We start from the raw sequence: 22,976 nt of genomic DNA on the forward strand, positions 1-22,976 counted from the left end.
GCCTTTTCTCGCAATGTGTTGCCATCGATAGGCACACATTTACAGTTCATGTCTTCCAGCCATAAGTTTAATGCCTTTTCAGTCTTCACTAAAGTCTTAACTCGCACCTGGCTCGTCATCTTAGCAGTTATTGGAGCACTTGATGCCATGGCTTGACAAATTTCTCTCTCGAATCTTGATGGCACGGATGCTAGATTCATTGCGGCCATATGTACGTGCCACATTGGAGACCGACATATCATCTCTCAATAAGTCCAACACAGCCAGTTTTTCCTCCAACGTTGGAACAGATCGCTGTTTCTTCAGTTGAGCACCAGATGAAGTAGTTGGCTTGCGTTTAGGGGCCATTTTGTACAAAAAATATGTACAGTATCTTTAAACACTAGAATCACACTCAACGCGGCGAGATGCTCACACTATGAGAGGCACGTGGGAACTGACACAGACTGCGGGAACAGCAGATTCACATGTCCCATCTCACGCTCACTCCGGGGCATATGCTCATTGATGGAATGGTGGGCGGAATCGCCCAAACTATTTACAGGTATCTTGTTATTTTTCTTTTTTCTTTTGCTGAGCATGTATAGTTGAATTTGTGCAAGTTAAATGCGCGGATGATGCGACTCATCTGTATTTGCTAGGTAATCTGCTTTGATCTGTTTGCTATCACTTAAAATCTATCTTTTTGTAGTTAATAAACTTGTTTTATGTTTTAACCTAAACCGGTGTGCCTTTAAATGAAGTGTCTGGGGAAAAATCTCAGTTTGTTTACCACAAGTGTGCATATTCCTCTCACCATGTGGGGGCAGCAGCGCAATAATGAACTAACACTGTACAGATCCCTGTGTGGTGCAAGACGGTATAATTTTGGGTTTATACTATAGAAGGGGGAACAGGGAAATTGGCCGTTGTCTGCTGTTTGCAGTCAGGTAACCCAGTTCGGATGAGTGGTGCCACCTGCTGTAATGTTAGGTGATAACAGGGCCTGGGTGAGGCTGGTTGTGTCCCCAACCCAGCTGCGTGTCTTAGAGGAGCGCAGCGGTTCCCACAGTTCCCAGATTGCACTCCGGGGTAACAACCTGTCACACCTATATAATGGAAAATGAGTACAGCAAGCGGAGATTCTAGAGCTGCTCCTCACCTGATAATTCAAGCGGACAAAGGGGAAGCCGACTTTCACCAGCCGCTCAAAGAGAGACATCTCCAGGTTGAAGTTCTTGGCCAGGTCATACACATTAGCACTAGGCCGCAACTGGAAATGAAAGTGTTAGAGTCCAGCTGTTATGAGTTCTCCCTCCCATCCATCTGCAATGCTTTCCTCTCTCCACCACTGGAAGAACAGCAACAGGGTTTTTGAAGCAATGCCAAGTATTCGGGCCAGCTCAGCTACAACGAATCAGGCTTAGAAGTAAGTGAGGTTAAGTTACTGCCAGAGCTGCACAAGAGTTTTGTCCCCGGAAGCACATTGGGGGACTAAGGGGAGGCAGGGCCAGTGACTGCCACTGTGGATTTAGCTATATGGCAGGGGGAGGATGATAAACCTGTGGGACCCTCCTGCTTGGCATTTTGCTGTGCCCTATCTCTGTCTCTGTACAGTGGAGCAGGCCCCACACGGACACGTTACCTGCTGGTGGTCTCCAATGAGGATGAGGTGCTGACAGGCTTTGCTCAGAGTGGTGATGGTGTGAGCCTCCAGCACCTCTGCTGCTTCTTCCACTATGACAATTCGAGGCTCCACTTTCTGTAGGATCTGACGGTATTTAGCAGCACCTGGTGGGAAAGAGAAAGGCACCCTCAACAGAGCACAGCTTCCCCTACAGGCAGCAAGCTAGTGCCCAGGAACTCCAAGGCAGATATTTTAAGGGAGGGAGAGAACCTCCCCAGGTCTCAGTTCCCAGGAAGACACAAGGGGTTCTCTCCCACGCATCGCACATTCCAAAACTCATCCCCAAAGGGGCTTTGTAGCTGGCATCTTGGCCCATGCCCAGGAGGGCTCCTAAGGGTACAGGGAGTAGGTGGTGTGACCCAAAGACCTCTTGATGCTAACGGGCATAGAGATGCATAAAGGTTACAGAAGTCCCCTGGGTCTGGCATCTACATATTAGTTCACCAAAGAGTGTCATGTGAAGTCTCTACTGCCAGCCTGTGTTGCACTGGTTGTCATAATCTTTGCTAAATGTATCTGCAGATAATATGTAAAGGGGTGTGTGTGTGTTTGTGAGTGTGAGAGAGAGAGAGAGAAATTATGGTTTTAAAGCAGTGACGTGCCTTAAGACAGGTTCTACCAGACAGGAAGTAGGAGACACTTATCTCCCCGGCTGGCCATTGTATACTGGTAGTGGTAGATTAACGCTTGGAGCCCCCAGAAAAATCTCATGATGCCAGGACAGGATGATTTAGCTGCTGCACCCTCTGCTCTGCTGGCTGTGCTTGGGGCAAGGATTCTTGGATGCACCATTTGGGGGGGTGGGGGGAGTGGTCAGCCACTGAGTGCAGCTGGAGGGAGCAGCAGCAGCAGCCGTCACCTCTTCCTTTCCTGTTTGTTGTTTTCTTCGCTGCTGCCCATGGCTTCTTGCCACTGCTGGTGACAGGCTCCCCCAGTATCCTCCTGCACCTGGCCGGGCAGCCAGAGATAGGGGGCGAAGGAAGATAGGGAACACCATCTCCTGCTGCATCTCCTCCAGCCCCAAGCTGCACAGGAATGCCCACTCCTGGCTGAAGTCCTACTGCCCGAAACCCAAGCTGAGCCGCAAGGACACGGGCTGCAACCTGCAACACATCAGTGACCGGAAGAACATAGATGGGGGGAGAGGGGCGCCACCAGGATAGGGAGCTCCCCGTGGCTAGGGGAGCCAGGGAAATCCCCGTCACCTCAACCCACAGCGGCAGCTCCCAGGGAAATGCAACAGGGAGCCAAAGGTGGGGGGACAGACGACGACACTCTCTGCTGTCCTGGTCAAGAGGGGAAACATGGAAACCCCAAACCCTCCCTCCTGTGGGAGCCCCCATTGTTTCTTCCTTGCCTCTCAATGTTCAATCACTTCTCTCCCCTAGACATGACCTATTCTCTCCTTTTCTCTTCCAGTTTTTTTTTCCCGGTCTTATTTGGTGATTGCAAAGTATATGGTGAGACAGGCTTTGTTTGTGGGGGTTTTTTATGCCTCCGTCCACAGTGTCAAGGCCTTTGGATGCCACTATCACTGCATCTCACAATGCAGCATTATTTACCCCCATCCTAATATGTCATGATATAGCCCCATTTACCCCCACCTGAATCCCTAAGACCTTTGTCAAGCCCACCTCCCCATGCACATGGTTCACAGCCTTGGGATCTTAGTGTGGATTCTTGCACGTCCACTGTGATATGGCATTAATTTACCCCCTGCTCAGCTGATATGAGGCCTTCCATAGTACAGTTCTCCCATCTTAGCAGTGGATGAAAGACTATAGTGCTATTTACCCCAGACTGCACGATTAAGATCCTTGTGTGTATTTCCCCCCTTACCCAGCATGGACTGATGTGGCACTGTTTAAACTAGGCCACAGCTTCCAGACACAACTCACTCAACTAGGTGTTTCACAAATGAATTGTGGCCCATACAAATTTACTTAACAAAGATAGGCAGTGGAATCAACTGTTTTCATGGGCTAATGGTCATCTGTTGCTATGTGAATGCCAAAGCCAAGCCTGCAGGAGGGATAAAACAAAGGAAAAACCCAGATAGTTACAGAAGTAGGAGAAATTTACCTTCAGTTTTAGTTACTTTTTTCCCTCCATTACACTGATATGGCATTCGTATAATGGAGTAATGAATGTTCTCTCTCTGCAGTATTATTGGAAAAACTACATTCTCATTAGCTTAGTAATGACCAAACATCCTGTTATGTGCTCTAACTAATCAGAACCTGGACTATCCTTAGAAGTGTGATTTAATGTATAAATATAAGCTAGTTTCCGGTTAGCTGAAATAGTTAGTCCTAAAACTTAACTGGTAAAATGTCAACTTTCTCAGGTTGGACATGAATTGCCGTTGGCAGAAGGTCTAGACAATCACTTTGGCACACATCAGATTCTTTCATAATTTTTTCATAGGTTTCAGAACAACAGCCGTGTTAGTCTGTATTCGCAAAAAGAAAAGGAGTACTTGTGGCACCTTAGAGACTAACCAATTTATTTGAGCATGAGCTTTCGTGAGCTACAGCTCACTTCATCGGATGCATACTGTGGAAACGGCAGAATCATAGAATCATAGAATATCAGGGTTGGAAGGGACCCCAGAAGGTCATCTAGTCCAACCCCCTGCTCAAAGCAGGACCAATTCCCAGTTAAATCATCCCAGCCAGGGCTTTGTCAAGCCTGACCATAAAAACCTCTAAGGAAGGAGATTCTACCACCTCCCTAGGTAACGCATTCCAGTGTTTCACCACCCTCATAGTGAAAAAGTTTTTCCTAATATCCAATCTAAACCTCCCCCACTGCAACTTGAGACCATTACTCCTCGTTCTGTCACCTGCTACCATTGAGAACAGTCTAGAGCCATCCTCTTTGGAACCCCCTTTCAGGTAGTTGAAAGCAGCTATCAAATCCCCCCTCATTCTTCTCTTCTGCAGACTAAACAATCCCAGCTCCCTCAGCCTCTCCTCATAAGTCATGTGTTCCAGACCCCTAATCATTTTTGTTGCCCTAACCACTCTCCTTACAGTCAGTTTGGATGAGCTATTGCCAGCAGGAGAGTGAGCTTGTGTGTGGGGTGGCGGAGGGTGAGAAAACCTGGATTTGTGCTGGAAATGGCCCAACTTGATGATCACTTTAGATAAGCTATTACCAGCAGGAGAGTGGGGTGGGAGGAGGTATTGTTTCATGGTCTCTATGTATATAATGTCTTCTGCCGTTTCCACAGTATGCATCCAATGAAGTGAGCTGTAGCTCACAAAAGCTCATGCTCAGATAAATTGGTTAGTCTCTAATTTTTTCATAGTTTATGTGATCAGTTGCAAACTTTGTTTTAAACCAGTTTGCACCATTGGTTGAAATGGTTGTGTTGCTTATATCCATTCCAATTAGGTGTGCACGCGCTGCATGCTCAGTCGTTGGAAAGTTTTTCCCCTAGCAGCACCCGTCAGGTCAGCTGTGGATCCCCCTGGAGCAGTGCATTCATGGAGCTCAATATAAGACCCTGCCGACCCAGCACTTCCTCAGTTCCTTATTGCCAGCTACTCCAACAGAGGGGAAGGCGGGTGGGTTTGGAATGTATATGAGCAACACATCTCGAGAAACAACAGTTACAGGAGGTGAGTAACCGTTTTTCCTTCTTCGAGTGATTGCTCATATCGTTCCAATTAGGTGACTCCCAAGCCTTACCTAGACGGTGGGGCCGGAGTTAAGAGAACACTGATTGCAGCACCACTCTTCCGAAAGTCGCATCATCTCTGGCGTGCCAGACGATGGCGTAGTGAGATGTGAAGGTATGCACCGCGGACCAAGTTGCTGCCCTGCTGATTTCTTGGATTGGGACCTGGGCCAAGAACACCGCTGACGAGGCCCAGGCCCTCGTGGAGTGCGCAGTAAGAGCCAGGGCTCGTACATTGGCCAGCTCGTAGCATGTGCAGATGCACGACGTGATCCAGGATATTCTTGGAGATGAGACCAGGAGTCCTTTCCTCTGGTCTGCCACTGCTATGAATAACTGGTTTGACTTTCTGAATGGCTTAGTGTGCTCAGTGTAGAAAGCTAGTGCTCGGCAAACATTGAGGAAATGAAGCCGCTGCTCCCAGTTGCTGGCATGAGGCTTAGGGTAAAAGATGGGCAGGAAAATGTCTTGACTGATGTGGAAGTGCAATACCACCTTGGGAAGAAAGGCTGGATGTCACCTGAGTTGCACCTTATCCTTGTGGAAAACCATGTAAGGTGAATCAGAGGCGAGGGCCTTTAGCTCAGACACCCTCTTCGCAGACATAATGGCGACCAGGAACACTACCTTCCAAGACAGGTACAGGAGGGAGGAAGTTTCCAGTGATTCGAATGGGGGCCCCATGAGCCTGGAAAGGACCAGGTTAAGGTCCCACACAGGGACACGCTGCTGGATCTTGGGATGTAGGTGGTCCAAACCTTTAAGGAAGCAACCAACCATAGGGTTGGTGAAGACAGATGAACCAGACGCTCCTGGGTGGAAGGCCGAGATAGCAGTGAGGTGTACCCTTATGGAGGATGCCGCCAGGCCTTGCAGTTTCAGATGTAGGAGGTATTCCAAGATGAGAGGTATCGACGCCTGGAGGGGAGGTATGCGACGCTGGTCACACAAACACAAGAATCTCTTCCACTTTGCCAGATACGTGGCTCTAGTAGAGGGCTTCCTGCTACTGAGGAGGACTTCCCTTCCGTGCTCAGAGCACGGAAGTTCCATGGGGTTCAGCCATGAAGCTTCCAAGCCATGAGGTGGGGGGACCATAGGTTGGGGTGATGGGAGGCAACCGTGGTCCTGAGTAAGTCGGGGAGGAGAGGGAACATGACCAGTGCCTCCGACAGCTCCAGTAGTGTGGGGTTCCAGTGTTGTCAAGGCCACACTGGAGCTATCAGAATTACTTTTGCCCATTCCTTGTGGACCTTGAGCAGGAGGACCTCATGCACGAGAGGGAATGGGGGAAAAAGGCGTAGAGCAGGCAACCTCTCAGGATAGAAGGAAAGCATCCGTGAGGGAGCCTGGGCCGTGACCCTGGAAGGAGCAGAACATTGGGCACTTCCTGTTGTGCTGGGTGGCAAACACTTCCTATTTCCTTTGGAAAATGAGGTGTAGGACATCTGGCTAGATGGACCACTCGTGCATGCAGAAGGACCTGCTGAGGTGGTCCGCCAGAATGTTCTGAACTCCTGGTAGAAAGGATGCTTCCAGGTGAATGGAGTGGGCTATGCAGAACTCCTGCAGCTGGAGGGCCTCCCAGCATAGGAACGGGCTCCCCCTTGCTTGTTGATGTAAAACTTGGTGGTGGTGTTGTCCATTAGAACCGCTATACAATGGCTTTGCAGTCAGGCCTGAAAGGCCTGGCAAGCAAGGCGCACCACCCTCAGCTCCTTGATGTTGATATGTAGGGAGAGCTCATCCTGTGACCATAGGCCCTGTGTCTGGAGGTCCTGCAGATGTGCCCCCCCCCCATCCCAGATCCAACGCATCTGTAACCAGGGACAAGGAAGTTTGAGTATTGTGGAAGGGGACTCCTCCGCACACCGCTTGGGGGTCGAGCCACCAGTGGAGGGACGTGAGGATCTGTCCTGGCACTGTGACTACTGAATTCAAGCTGTTGCGCCACAGGCGGTAGGCCGATGCAAGCCATGCCTGCAACGGTCTGAGCCACAGCCTGGCGGGCCGGGTCATGTAAGTGCAAGTAGCCATGTGGCCGAGGAGATTCGGGCACCCCCTTGCTGTTGTGGTTGGGAATTGCTGGGGGCTTTGAATTATGTCTGTGATTGCTCAGAATTGGGACTCCAGCAGAAGGGCTCGTGCCTGAACCAAGTCTAACACTGCCCCAATGAACTGTATTCTCTGGGTCGATTCCAAGGTCGACTTCCCCAAGGAGAGGAGGAGACCCAGCCACTCGAACGTGCACCTGACCAAACAGATTTGGAACTGCACCTGTGCCTTGGTGTGGCCCCTGAGCAGCCAGTCGTCAAGGTAGGGGTATACTTGCACCTGCTGGCGACAGAGGAAAGCAGCCACGACCGACATGCACTTAGTGAACACTTGGGGGCTGCTGAGAGGCCGAATGGTAGAGCAGTGAATTGGTAATGCTTGTTGTTGACCATGAAGCGTAGGAAGCGCTGTGTACTAGACGAATCGCTATGTGTAAGTATGCAAAAAGAAAAGGAGTACTTGTGGCACCTTAGAGGCTAACAAATTTATTTGAGCATTAGCTTTCATGAGCTACAGCTCGCTTCATTGGAATGCATCCGATGAAGCGAGCTGTAGCTCACGAAAGCTTATGCTCAAATAAATTGGTTAGTCTTTAAGGTGCCACAAGTACTCCTTTTCTTTTTGCGAATACAGACTAACACGGCTGCTACTCTGAAACCTACGTGTAAGTACGCATCCTTCATGTCGAGGGCGGCATACCAGTCTCCTGGATCCAGGGAGGGGATAATGGTCCCCAGGGAGACCAAGCGGCACTTCAACTTTACCATGAGTTTGTTGAGTCCTTGCAGGTCTAGAATGGGTCTGAGACCCCTGTTGGCCTTGGGGATTAGGAAGTATTGGGAGTAGAATCCCTTACCCCTAAGCTCCTGAGGAACCTCCTCAACCTCTCCCATGGCAAGGAGCGCCTGCACCTCCTGGATAAGGAGTTGCTCGCGAGAGGGGTCCCTGATGGACTTGGGCACGAAAGCCCTCCAGAGAAAAAAGCAGTCGGGATAGAGGATAAACCCCCCAGCCCAACTGCTAAGAACAAATACTAACTAACTAAAACGTATAAAGAACAGAGACAAAAACAAAGAGGCTACGGAAATGCAGTAGAACTTGCTCAGCAAGACACTACAGTTGCAACGACTGTCACTGGCAGTAAGAAGAAACTGAGGAGGCTCCGGGTCGGCAGGATCATACATTGAGCACAATGAAGACGCCACTCCAGGGGGCTCCACAGCCAACGCGATGGCTGCTGCTAGAGGAACAACTTTCCGAAGACTGTGCATACAGCGCATGCACATCTAATTGGAATCGATATAAGCAATCACTTGAAGAACTACTTAAAGTTCTTAATAATAGAGTAATTTTACCTCAGGTAAGAATTATTTCTTTTAATTAAGTTACTTTCTGGAATTGTGACTGTTGTCTTTCAGACACCTTTGCTTCCACAGTAGAACAACTGGACTGTAACAGGATCAATGGGTGGAAAAAAACGTTTAATGGTCAGGTTTAAGAAAATTGGTGGAGATGAAAGAATCACTTGTTGAACAGTGAATGACTGATTCTTGCAACAGCCATGTTGTCCAGATCAGCAGTGAATACCTTTGTGTAATGGTACAGATAGAAAATGAGTCTGGCTAGATATTATGTGGAAAAACTGAGCAATTAATTTAGGCATAATGAACTGGAATAGGATTTGCTTTATTAATGCAGTGTGTAAACACTGAATGGCATCTTTGTATTATTGGCTTTTGATACATTTGTGTTTTTAATGGGGGAGTGGGGGCCCAAATGTTCTTTTGCCCAGGGCTCTAATAAACCTCTGTATACTGGGTGTCATACAATGAAGGTCTATTGACATAAGTCAAATGCTAATGAAGAGATTGCAGGAACTTCAAGAGAGGAAATTAACAGGAAGAGGTGAACGAGGGGGTCTGAGAGAGTGTACATACATACACACACACACACACCGGTTTACAAATGAAGAACGGACTGGTCTAATGTATCCAGGGGTGCAGAGAGATGCTCAGGCACCCTTCATCTAGGAAGAAAAGCAGCTGGCAGGCTTGGTTTTAGGAAAGGATGGTCTCAGCCATCCTGGTTGAAAAATACTGTGAGAAGGACGCCAGGTAAGCAGCACCTTCTTCGATAAGTAGGCATGTTAGTTAAATTTAGGCTCTAGAATGTGTGTATGATGTTGGATTGTATTTATCACTAACCTGAAAACGTATGGTGGAGCTCGTGTAGGCTAAAAGAGCACTTATGTTGACTATGGATGGTGGGGTTAAGGAAGCTGATGCCTGGCAGGCACAGACAAGGTTTCATCGTGTGAAGGGCAGGTGGTAGCTAGGTGCCCCACAACCCTAGGCATCCCTGGGAAGCATTACAGATGTGCAACAAGTGTGGTCCTACGACCTTTGCTTCTACCATGTTCCTAACCGTCTCCTTCTGCAGGAACTACCCATTCAGCTCATGGAGGAGAAAAGGTTTGTGGAATTCACATAACTGGAAAATTGGTTTAGAAGGGAACAGCTTGTTCAGGAAGGAAAATAAGGTAGGTTGTGTGGCTCAATATATCAAAGATCTACACTTGCACGGAAGATGAGATAGAAGTGGGAGGTATACCTGCTGAAAGCCTCAGGGAAATCATAAAAGGGGTAAAAAAAAACAAGGGTGATGTCAGGGTGGGTGTCTACTATAGACCACCTAACCAGGAAGAAGAAGTATATGAGGGTTGTGTGTGTTTGTTTTTTAAATAACAAAAAGGAAAATAATAGAGTAGGGCACAGATTATCCAACAAGTTCTTAGAATGCATTGGATACAATTTTTTATTACATAAAGTGGGGAAAGCAACTAAGAGAAGCTATTCTGGATTTGGTCCTGACAAACAGGGAGGAACTAGTTGGAAGGCAGCTTGGGTGAAAATGGTCATTAACCACTGGAACAATTTACAAAGCATCATAGTGGATTCTCCATCACCTGCAATTTTTAGATCAAGATTGGATGTTTCCTAAAAGCTCTGCTCTAGCAGTTATTTTGGGGAAGTTCTCAGGCCTGTGCTATACAAGAGGTCAGACTACAAGATCACAGTGGTCCCTTCTGGCCTGGGAATCTGAATCCTTCTTGAATTGTGGACACTAGAACTGGACACAGTATTCCAGCAGCAGTTGCACCTGTGCCAAATGCAGAATTAATATTAAACTACTAACTCCTACTTGATGTTTTCTTGTTTATACATCCAAGGAACGCATTAGCCCTTTTGGCCACAATTGCACTTGCAAGCTCATGTTCAGCTGATGACCCATCATGACCCTTAAGTCTTTTTCAGAGAAACTGCTTCCCAGATAGTCTCATTCCAATCTTGCAAGCGTAGCCTGCGTTCTTTGTTCAGATACATATGTCCTTACATTTGCCTGTATTAAAACACTGTTTCCTTGCACCCAGTTTACCACACGATCCAGATCACTTTATATGAGTGACCTGTACTCTTCATTATTTACCACTCCCCAATTTCTGGGTAATCTGCCAACTTGATCGGTGATGATTTTATGTCATCCCCCCCCAGATCACTGATAAAAATGTTCAATATTGTAGAGCCAAGAACGGATCCCTAAGGAACCCCATTAGAAACACATCCATTCATGGATTATTCCCCATTTACAGTTACCTTTTGAGACCTTTCAGACAGTTTTTAATCTATTTATTGCATGCCATGCTAATTTTGTATCAGTCTAGTTTTCTAATCAAACGTTGTGTGGAACCAAGTCACATGCCTTACGGAATTCTAAGTATATTGCACAAACGCTATTACTTTTATCAACCACACATGTAATCTCAAAACACATATCAAGTTAGTTTGATAGGATCTATCTTCCACAAACCTCCACTGATTAATCAAGAATTAAAGGCAAGTAATTAATGCCAATCACGTCCCATATCAGCCCAAGCCCCTATTACCCAGATCGTCCTATGTACTCTACAAAGAAGCTAATGTTGTGCCAATATTTTAAGTCTACCGGAACGTCCTCAGTGTTCCAAGATTTATTGAAAAACAACTTTAATGGTCCAGTGAGCTCCTCAGCCATCTCTTTTAAAATTCATGAATGCAAGTTATCCAGACCTGCTGATTTAAAAATGTCTAACTTTAGTAGCTGCTATTTACCATCCTCCTGGACTTACTGTTGGAATGCAAAGTATTTCATCATCACGACATCTGTTTTTTCCCCTAAATACAGAATATTTATTCAGCTTGTAGCCAAGAATAAAGTATATTTAGGATATAGAGGTGAAATCTAAGTATTAATTAATGCTCTAACACAGGACCTACAGGCCTCAGGCCTATAAGATGTTCAGCTGAGCCACACAAGGCTTTAGACCTGAAACAGGTTGGCATGACTAGCTGACTGAAAGATAACCATGTATCAGTAAAGTATAAGATTACAATAATAGATGTGTTAAGTGCAGATGTTCCAGAAACTATGTAGCAATAGACAGCAAAATGTGCTGCAAGTGCCAGTTAATGCCTGATCGTAACATTTTGAGGAATTCTGTAAAAACCTCAAGTTGCTATGGTAACTCATTGACATAGTGTCAGAGTCCCTGTGCGATGCTCTGGAACTACTCCCCATGAAGCCAGTCAGGACTCTGGGGAAGTCTCCTCTCTGGGAGCAGCCTGTCTGCAGGACACACAGCTCACAAAGCTTCCACCTTCCTGGGTCTGACCTCGGAGAATTCAGCATCCTCTGCCCCTCCATGTGCTTTCCACAGTGAGTCCGCTCAGGCGGGCTCCTGGGGAAGCCAGAGGGTCCTGACCCCCAACTCCTCAGTCAGACGGGACTCTCAGCCAGCCAGTAAAACAGAGGTTTATTAGACGACAGGAACAGGGTCTAACACAGAGCTTGTAGGTGCAGAGAACCGGACCCCTCAGCTGGGTCCATTTTGGGGGGCAGTGAGCCAGACAACCACATCTGCCCTTCACTCCACATCTCCAGCCAGCCCCAAACTGAAACTCCCTCCAGCCCCTCCTCCTCCTCCGGGTTTTGTCCCTTTCCCAGGCCAGGAGGTCACCGGATTCCTTTGTTCTCCAACCCTTTAGCTCTCACCTTGAAGGGGGGAAGGGCCCAGGCCATCAGTTGTTAGGAAACAGGGTGTCGGCCATTCTCTGTGTCCACACACCTGCCCTCTAGGGCTCTGCACTGATCATACACCCTTACCCCACCACCTAGATACTTAAGAACTGCGTAGGGGAAACTGAGGCACCCCCACACTATTCAGAGGAAACATTAAGAACAGTCCCACTTCGTCACACATAGACGTTAATGAAATAAGAGGAGCTAAGGGGATAGCCCATGAGAAGTGGAGCACCCCTAAAATAACAGGGTGTGGAAGTACGGATAAGAAAAACCGGTCCGGCGCGCCAGCGGCTTTCCCTGAACAAGCGGCAGACCGGCTTTGAGAACCACTGGTCTAAGATTATCCAATCACCAATCCATCACTAAGGCTACAAATACTCCTGCCTTTTTTACATTGATAATTCTACCATTTCCATTTGGTAATGGCCCAATACATTTTATTCATAATGTACTTAATCTCTTCCTTGTCCTTACTCTGGTGGCTATAGATGTCTCAATGTGTCCTTTTGCTTCCTTTATCAGTTTTTTACAATTCCTAGCTTCTGGTTTATCATCTATTTTTCCTTTCTTCCAGTTGTATTTAAAGATTTATAGCTGCCTTCATTTCCCCTCTAAAAAAGCCAGATTAAAAAAAACAATCAGTATGGCATTCTGTCTTATTGTGGCCTTTTGTGCATCCAGTAAAGTGTTCTTAAACAATTCCCAATCATCATTCACATTTTTCTGCTTAAATTCTCCAATTATTTTCAGCTTTGTGAAATTGGCACTTTTAAAGCACCACATTTTTATTATTGGTTTAGACTTTATTCTGTTTCCATATAACAAATGTGATCAAATTACAATCACTTGTTGTGACAAAGAGGGAATTTTTCGCAATATTTTGGATGAATATTGTGTGTGTGTGTCTGTCTTAGCTTCCCCTATATCCTGCATGGTTAACTAGGTAGGGGGAAAAGGTTGTTTATTCTTTGTAGAGATCCAGGTACGACTGGCACCTGGCTGTCTGGGTCCCAGGTCCCTTGCCCTGGAGTGTCCCAGAAGACAATGGACCACACGTTTGGTACCCAACAGCTAATGACCGTGGAGGAAGCCAGCCAGTTTTAACCAGCTGGAGAACAAAGAGCTAAGGAAGAAAGACAAGTAAAAACCTCCTCACCTGGGAACGGAACAAAGAATTAAGGAGGCTCAAGTGGGGCTGCTGGAAGCAGGAGTCTCTTCTGGACTGAGGCAAAGAGAGCTTGGGGCTCTGGACAGACCCAGATGGACTTGGTTATAACTTTTCTGTTCTGTATGCTAACCTAAGGACTTTCTACGCTTTGTTCTAGAAATCTAATAAAGTCTGTTTTTACACCGCTGACTGAGTCACTCCCGATTAAGTTGGGGGTTGCATTGCTCTTTTTGGGTGTGTAAGTCTTGCCCAGGTATCCAGTTCACGTGGACTCACTGAGGGGGACCTCATGGCATGAAGCAGAGGTGCTGAAGGCTCCAAGGTTTGGTCCCAAGAGGCGGTGAAGCTAAGGGGGTTACGGGGTTAACACACTGTAAGGGTCCTCCCAGATACTGTTCCAGAGCACCGGACCTGTGGATCTATGACATTAGTACATAACTACAACGTTAAGCGAGGAGTTAATGTTCCTGAAAAATGTGACTAAGTGAAACAATATTAAGTGAATTCAATTTCCCCATAAGAATTAATGTAAATGGGGGGGGTTAGGTTCCAGGTAAATTTTTTTCACCAGACAAAAAAAAAAAATATACACACACACACACACACACACACACACACAGAGTAAGTTTTAAACAATTTAATACTGTACACAGCAATGATGATTGTGAAGCTTTGGTTGAGGTGGTGAAGTTAGAGGGTGAAAGAAGATGGGATATTTCCTAGGGAATGCCTTATTGCTAAATGATGAACTCGCATTCAGCTGAGCCCTCAAGGGTTAGGCAGCATGAATGGAGGGAGGGGAGACAGCATGGCAGACAGAGACACACCGTGTGTGTTGCGCACTGCCCCTTTAAGTATGCGGACACCACATTCTAAGTACATTGCCTTTAAAAACATCAGGAAGTTGAGACAGCAGCTGCGGCCAGCTTTCTCCATCCTGAGCGCTGATGTGTCTCCCCCCTGCTCTATATGGAGAAGGGATAAGCGGGGGGCAGGAGTAGGAGGGAGGGGGACACCCTGACATTAGTCCCCCTCTTCCTCCCTCCCTTGCACAGCAAGCAGGAGCGCCCAGGAGCAGCTCCAAGGCAGAGGGCAGGAGCAGCACATGGCAGACAGGGGAGGGACAGCTGAACTGCTGGCAATTGGTAGCCTGTTGGGCAGCTGCTGCACAGGGAACTTAGGGGAGCTGCTGGTCCACCCTCGTTCCAAGCCCCCACCAGCTAGCTGCAATGGGCTGCTCTTCCTGCAAGCAGCGGACAAAGCAGGCAGTTGCCAAACAACGTTCGTTTAAAGTATAACATGTTCCCTAATTCAGTGGTCTCCAACATGTTCCCTAATTCAGTGGTCTCCAAACTTTTTGGCTCGCACTCCGCAGGGTGAAGACCAGAAGACCTGCCGCAGGCGCACCACCGGAGGGGAACACCAGCCGTGGATGTGCAGAGCTGCTACCGAAGAACAAAAACGGCGGAGTGCTGTCTGGCAGCAATCCTGCTGCCGCGGACCCCCGGGATCATCTCGTGCACCCCAGTTTGGAGACCACTGCCCTAATTGATCAGCAACGTAACATAACGAAACAACGTTAACTGGGACAACTTTAAGTGAGGAGTTACTGTACCTAAACTACCGTGCATTTTTAGTTCTGTGATCAATTCCTCTTTATCTGTCAAAAGATGACCCATTACAAAATTCCCTCACGTTGGCTGCAACACTGAGTTAGGAAATTATCTATAAAATATTTAGTAATTCCAAAGATATTTTAGTACTGGCAGCATGAAACCTCCAGCATATGTCACTCACTTAGATTGAAGTCCCCCATAATCAAGAGGAGTTTTTTTCCCCTACACTTACGTATAAGGGCTTATACAGCTGATCATCCTGTTCCCTAGTGTGATTTGGTGGTCTACAGCAGACACCAGATAATGGATAAAGCATAAGACGGGGTACTAAGACATTGATGCATATGCATTCAAGATCATTTTCCAAGACGTCAGTGACTCTGAAATAGGTAATGTAATTTGATAGATTGCTACTCCCACTCCCCTTTTTCCTCACTCAGTCCCTCCTAATAAGTTATAACCATTGATTTGAACATTTCAATCACACAAATCATCCCACCAAATATAAACCATGTTGAATTTTTGCTAATAAATGAGCAATTCTAATTCCTTGTTTGTTACTCAGACACCCAGTATTGTTGTATGAGCAATTAAATAAATTGCTCTCTTCACATCCTTTGGTTTCTTGATTAATTTTGTTCTCATCATAATTTTGTGCTGAATGAGTGCTCATTTGGCCCTTCTTTTCACCTTCCCCTTTTGTTTAGTTTAACAACAGATGCCTGACTACTCTGGCTCCTCTTCTACTGAGATGGAGGCCATTCAAATCCAAACTGTACAGTCCCCTCTCCCCAAAGAAGGTGGACCAATATTCCACAAAACAAAATTTATCTACATTCCACCACTTACCTAGCTAGCAGTTCACTTCCAGCATCTTCAGTCTTCCTTCACTCATGGAACAGGAAGGATCACCAGGATCACTTGGACATTTTTCTCCTTCAGCACCCTTCTGAGTTCCCTGAAGTCATTCATAATCTATGAGATATCCTACAATGCAGTGTCATTAGTACTGACGTGCACCATCACCAGAGGATTCATCCCCATCGACTTTAAAAGCCTATCTAATCGAAAGTGATGTCTAGCGTCTCGGTTCCAGGAAAACAGCACACCATCCTGTCATCATCTGTCCCTTGCAGAACGTTCTATTCATTCTTCTTAGGATGGAATCCCCAGCAAGGCTTGTCTGTCTTCCTTGGACAGTTGAACACCTTTGTCAGCATGCTAGATTTTTCTTGCAAGTTGGGCTGAGCAGCCATCCATGGGTATGTCTCTCTGTTGAATTTGACCAGGTGGAGCTTCAGAGATATTTTCAGTAGTTTCCACACAGAATTCTGGTATAATTTGGAAACCTCTAGCTTTGTGGAATTCATCCTGGTCATCATCATTCCGATGGTCAAAGCCTGCCTGTCTTTGTCTGCCTCATCATCTGCATTCCGTGGTTATGAATTACCAAAGCCTCCTCAGATTCCTTGGTGGCCAGCTCCTTTCTTCACTAAATCTGCATCAGCAATGGAACTTTTCAGTCTCTCTGATGCCGTGTAACGTCTGCACTTGCCCTTCCAATCCAAGAGACCATTCTTCCAACACAGCCACCAACTTCCAGGTCATACACAAAGTCCCTTCTGACTTTGGGCAGGAAAGAAAACATGGCATATCTGGTGCAGGTCACAGCTGTTCCATTGAAGGTCATCACATAATCAAGAGTCGGGCTTTCCTTTTACGTACAGTCCCTCACACTCCCTGGCCAAACGCACTCTGAAGCTCTCCTGTTAGCAGCTCACACATTTGTCAAGCAACTGACTTTTATCCTGCTCAGCTCCACCACCTACCAGCAAGAAGCAACGAGTCACTCAGTCTTCGGGGGGAGGGGGGGGGGAGGAAGGAGACGACGACTGATCAAAGGTCAAAGCTACATGGCCCTTACCAAGACACCAACAAACAGATCTGTCTGAGCTGCTAATTCAGGGGCCCATGGCCCAGCTACACAACGCAGAGAAAAAACTTACAGATGAGCTCAGTGCATCAGCTCTCCAAGGCCCACTATCCCCAAGCACAGAGTCCACTGCTTCAACCTCCAAAACTCTCCCGTTAGCTGCCCCGGTTCATGACTCCACACACACATACCCAACCCCCCACCTACCGATTCTGCAGATGGAGTCCACTGGGAGCTGTGTCCCTCCACTGACCTAGGATGCAGTGCTGGTTTGTTCCCCAAATGCCACTCACCTGTAGTCGTCATCCCTACAACCAGGGCCTCCTTGAGAATGCAGAGATCCTCCTGCAGCCTCAGTTCCGCCAACCTCTCTGCTGCCACCTGGTACTGCTGCTCATGCTGCAGGATCTTTCGTCGAATCTCCCCCTGGTACATCTGTAGCCAGCGCCTGGAGAAGGGCATGATCACCAAGTGAGAGGAAGGATGGTCCAGTGCTTAAGACGCTAACCTAGGACTCAGACCTAGATTCCAGACTGTGATCTTGGGCAAGCCATTTAGTATTAGTGCCTTACTTCCCCATCTGAAAATAGTGGAGGCCAGATGAGTACTTTACATAAATAGGGGAGCAAGCAAACTGGGGGCAATCTCTGGGCATCGCCTGCCTAACACATCCAAGAGCACTGTTACCTGTACAGCCTCCAGCGGGAGCTGAGGTCCAGCTGCCACAAGTCCTCGATAGCCCTTGCCTCTGCCTCAGTCATTGCATTCAGTTTACGGAGCTCAGCCCTCATCTTCTGCTTCATTTTTCTCCTCTGAGCTGGTTGCATCTGCAGGAAGAACTCCCATCAAGCAGTTACACTTACAGTTCTCAGCACCAGTATTCCCCCATCACTCCCTCCCTATCCAGATAAAGCAAAAGCAAGAGAGTGAAAAAACAAGCCTCCCAGTCCCAGTGAATGTGTTTACCTCCCACTCCACGGCTTCCTGCTGTGGTTGGGCTGCCCCTTGACCCTGCTTTTCCAGCTTCATGGCCAGCAGCATATTTGCCAGCTCCATGACGGCACCATTCTCATCCTCCCTCCTCTGCTGAGGCCTGGCTGTCTCCTCTTCCTCAATCACTCGGTCTGCCTGAATCAGGTCGGCCTCCTCTGGGATCTCCAGCAGTTGTTCCCCCTCCTCCTCCCCCTCCTGCTCCTCCTCTCCATCCTGCTGGCCACCTAGAAGACAGTAAATCAGCCATACGTGGAGGCATCAGTGACAGCAATGCAGCTAAAGGGAGGAGAGAGGGACACTGCAGTAGGAGGAGAATGCAACAGTGGAGAGGGGCATGCTGGGATTTTAATTAGCCATGGTACTTTTCAAACACTATCATCTCCCCTCCCTTCCCCTTCAATATCATGCACTTTTCAATATCTGCTCGACCACAGCTCCCCCTCACCAGGCACCTCCGGGCTTACACATTCGCACCTCTACCACAGGCCTCATGCATGGTGCGATGGGTTGGGTCACAGAGACCCCCCTTGGGACGATCACCTGGTGTGCCAAGACTACCTCTGAGCCCATTTTCCCTGCCAGCTTGGAACTCCAGAACCCTGTCTTATTGAGCCAGACATGCCAGTCTGCTTCAAGTCAGACCCAAGGTCTGAACCACGTGCCCCAAAGCTGCCGACTTAACTGAAAACAGTTTAAGAAGTGTTCCTGTCTCTAGCACCCCGACACCCAGCTCCCAATGGGATCCAAACCCCAAATAAATCCGTTTTACTTTATATAAAGCTTATACCGGATAAACTCAAATTGTCCGCCCTCTAAAACACAGAGAGAGAGAGGCACAGCTGTTTGCTCCCCCAGGTACTAATTACTTACTTTGGGTTCAATAATAAGCAAAAGTGATTTTATTAAGTATAAAAAGTAGGATTTAAGTAGTTCCCAAGTAATAACAGACAGAATAAAGTTACCAAGCAAAATAAAACAAAAACACGCAAGTCTAAGCCTAATGCATTAAGAAACTGAATACAGGTAAATCTCACCCTTAAAATGTTCCAATAAGCTTCTATCACAGACTAGACTCCTTTCTAGTCTGAGCCCAATCCTTTCCCCTGGTACAGTCCTTGTTTCAGCTCAGGTGGTAGCCTGGGGAATTTTCAGGACTGCAGCCCCCTTTGTTCTGTTCCACCCCCTTATATATCTTTGGCACAAGGTGGGAATCTTTTGTCTCTGGGTCCCCACCCCACCTTCTAAATGGAAAAGCACCAGATTAAAGATGGATTCCAGTACCAGGTGACATGGTCACATGTCCCGTGAGACCCCCCCAAACCTTCATGCTTCCTGGTCTGACTCACAGGAAGGCTTGCAAGCAAACAGAGCCATTTACAACCAATTGTCCTAGTTGATGGGAGCCATCAAGATTCCAAACCACCATTAATGGCCCACACTTCGCATAATTACAATAGGACCTCAGTTATATTTCATCTTTCTAGTTTCAGATAGAAGAATGAAACATTTATACAAATAGGATGACCACGCTCAGTAGATTATAAGGTTTGTAATGATACCTTACAAGAGACCTTTTGCATGAAGCATATTCCAGTTACATTATATTCACACTCATTTTTCATAAAATCATATGGAGTGCAACGTCACACATGGATATACTCTTGTCTTCACACACCTAAAGGAGGTGTGAGCCTCTTACCTGCATTCTCAGCCACTAGGTTCTCTGCACCATTCTGGGTGAAGGCAGTAACACCAAGGCCCAACCACTCCAGAATCATAGAGTTCCTTGAACCCTTGTAGCAAAACCACTCATCATCCTAGTGCAATGAGACATAAATCAGCAAGCCTGTTCAGCTCAGAGCAGCAGTTTGAAGCCAAACTATCATACACTCTTCTTCTATATACACATATATATACACACACATACAGGCAGCTTAACTAGGGCCAGACCCAAATCTGTCAGCAAGACTCTTGCTTGCTGCCTCAGTGCAGCAGAGGGGAAGTCCGTGGCAGCTTCAGGTACCTTCAGAAATTAGGATTTTTACTGAATTTAATGTAGGACAATTTCCCTTCATTATTGGTGTTTTTATACTGATAATAAAGGGAATATCAGCTTGAAATCTAGGCAGTTTCAAAGAGTGAGCTGAAAGCAGTTTCTGGTCCTACATCAGCCCTATATCTCCCCCACCTCTTTACCCTAAGATCACTGCCATTTTTTATGGGTTAGCAGTCATACTCTACTTAAATAACTCCTCTCTTCCCTCTGGCTATATGAGACCCACAGAGGAAACAGACTCCATGGGGAAAATCTGACACTGACTCCATACAGAGTGCTGCCAGCTGCACAGAGGAAAACCAAAGAGAAAGGTTTTTCCCTTTAAATTCTAATCCTGCAAGGAGCTCTGTAACTGGGGCTCTGCATGGGGTCTGTCCACACCCAGCTGCTTGCAGGTCCAGGGCCTCAGAGAATGCAGTGCTCTAGTCACAGGCACAAGCAAAGCATTTTCAGACAAATGGGATTTAAGCTGAAAGGGTCACTTGGAATTCACTTTGCCCCAAACCAGTCTGTTTGCCCAAGACTTCTGCACTGACAAAGAGAAAACACATTGTAGCATCATGAGGGCAGTTGAAGGATTTGGCAGCAGCTAGGGGAACTGCTGAGGATTTTGGTACCTAGGAAGGCAGGAGAGGCATTGAGGTTTTGGCAACAGGGAAAGGGACAAATCTCCTCTTTCCCTAACCCTTGTGAGCATGCTCAGAGAAACTTCTAGTTCACTTCCCCATTGATTCTTGATATTAACCAGCTATTCCACTGCCCCTACCCTGTTTCCTTCACTGCATCTGTTGGAGAGAAGCAGACCACATTCAGCTCTTGCACTTACATGCTCAGCAGAGAAACAGTTAATTCTGACTGTTAAATTGCCATCATTCAGTTTCACAGTTAGCATTCTACTGAGATGAATGGGACTGTTCAGATCTCTCAGAGCTATTGTTCTGGGCTGCCTGCATCAATTATATTCAATTCAAATTGGGAAGGCCTCTCTGCAGCCTCAAGGTAAGGGTAAAGAATACAATTTTTCAGCAGACAATTCTGCAGCCATGGAATACACAGGGTATAAGTAAGGTTAAGATTTTTAGTTAAAGTCACGGGCAACAAACAATAAACCACAGAAGCCCGAGCCCTGCCACCTGGGGCTGAAGTCACAGAGGTCACCTAAAATCACCCAATCTGTGACCAAATTGTAGCCTTATTGATAAGCTTCCAGACTATTCACTGTGGCCTTCTTGCCTTGAACTCCTCAGTCAGTGAAACTAGCACTTCACTGCAAGCAGTGAGGCCTGCTGGGAATGGCTGGGACTTTCCTAGAAGCTAGCACTGAATCTCTGTACCTAAGGATTATGTGCAGAAGGGGTACAGTCAGGCATTAGGGCTACTGGCCTGGAATGACAGGATTCCTCTTACCAGACCATTCATCAGGCTGTCCCAGTGTTGCGTAGTGATGTATCTTTCCAAGTGGCGTTCATGCAGCACTCCATATGCTGTGCACTCTAAGTGCCGTGCTCCTTCACGCAGCTCCTGCTCTGACTGTTTCATCTGGGTGATTATCTGTGCAAAAGGAAAGACGAGTGAGGCTTTCAGGAGTTATTATACTCTGGAAATCCAGGCTCCGAGAAGAAACAGAAGAAACAGCAAGAACAGCATAGGGACAAACCAGGACTAAAGAGCGAATGAGAATGGGAGACCCAGCAGATGGGCTTCAGCATGAGAGGGATTAAAGAAGGAGATGGGGAGAAGTGGGCCTGGATAGGTAACAACTGTACAGGTGGATTAGCTGCTGCATCTGTTCCCTGATGTGTAGGCAGCCTTTTTCCCCCCACAAGATTTTCCAGAATCCCACACATACATTCATGTATGCCCTGCGGAGGTGCGTGGGCAGGCTGCGGCGAAATTCACACTTCTTCCGCAGCTCTCGCAGGGTAAACTGCTTCAGGATCTCGCTGCTGCTTCTCCCTCCAACTCGCACAATCCCACTCTTCTGAGATGTGTAGATTCCTGAGCATGAAAAACATTAGCATGAAAGAGCCACTCTCTGTTCTCTCTGAGGGGTGGGGAAAGCAGGGAGAATCACATCATGGCCACATGCCTCCACTCACATCAGGGAGCCCCTCCTGTAGGGGGGGAATTCCAGTCAGTCCAATCCAATTTGGAGTGTGACCTTCTCACTGCACAGCAGTGGGGATCGGAGTGAATAGCAAACCCATGAATGAGAACATCAGATTCAAAGGAGGGCAGTTCCAGCACAAAGCATAGCTGTTTGAACTTAAACCCACCCCACACCACGCAGACCCTCTTACCTTCCAGGAACTGATCCAATGCATGGTTGGTGTAACAGACAACAAGGATGGGAAACTTCTGGAGAGTGCTTTGCCACACCTGCTCGTTGGTCAGGAAAGCCTGAACAATCTTCAAACCCACATAGGTCTTCCCTGCAAGAGAAGCCCAGAATCAGAGATCAGAAATCCAGGCTAGATGTGCGGTCTTGGAATCAGAGGTTTCATCAGATCAGGGTACAGGGTCGGAAACCTGAGTGTTCCATTCCCAGCTCTGGCAAGGTACTGCCTGTGTCACCATAAGCAGGTCAATTAATCTCTCTAGGCCTCAGTTAACCAGCAGTAAAATGGCAGTATGGTCCAGTATATAGGGCACTGGACTGGGAGACAGGTGACCTGGGCTCTATTTC

At 47.2% G+C, this 22,976-nt stretch overlaps 1 protein-coding gene across 9 annotated transcripts in view; it reads right to left on the bottom strand.

Moving 5' to 3' along the window:
* Positions 1–22,976, bottom strand: part of ZNFX1 (zinc finger NFX1-type containing 1) — a 36,757-nt gene that overhangs the window by 7,853 nt on the left and 5,928 nt on the right. For all 9 annotated transcript variants that reach the window (XM_073326820.1, XM_073326815.1, XM_073326816.1 and 6 more), the window contains 9 exons: positions 22,591–22,722; positions 22,140–22,288; positions 21,698–21,841; positions 19,934–20,051; positions 18,208–18,458; positions 17,929–18,068; positions 17,535–17,689; positions 1,625–1,770; positions 1,142–1,252 (listed from right to left, as the gene is read on the bottom strand). In XM_073326820.1, coding sequence (XP_073182921.1) covers positions 1,142–1,252; positions 1,625–1,770; positions 17,535–17,689; positions 17,929–18,068; positions 18,208–18,458; positions 19,934–20,051; positions 21,698–21,841; positions 22,140–22,288; positions 22,591–22,722 — 1,346 coding nt within the window. The remainder of the gene's footprint in view (positions 1–1,141; positions 1,253–1,624; positions 1,771–17,534; positions 17,690–17,928; positions 18,069–18,207; positions 18,459–19,933; positions 20,052–21,697; positions 21,842–22,139; positions 22,289–22,590; positions 22,723–22,976) is intronic.

This window comes from Lepidochelys kempii, unplaced genomic scaffold (assembly GCF_965140265.1).
Source record: "Lepidochelys kempii isolate rLepKem1 unplaced genomic scaffold, rLepKem1.hap2 scaffold_117, whole genome shotgun sequence".
Taxonomy (NCBI): Eukaryota; Metazoa; Chordata; order Testudines; family Cheloniidae; genus Lepidochelys; species Lepidochelys kempii.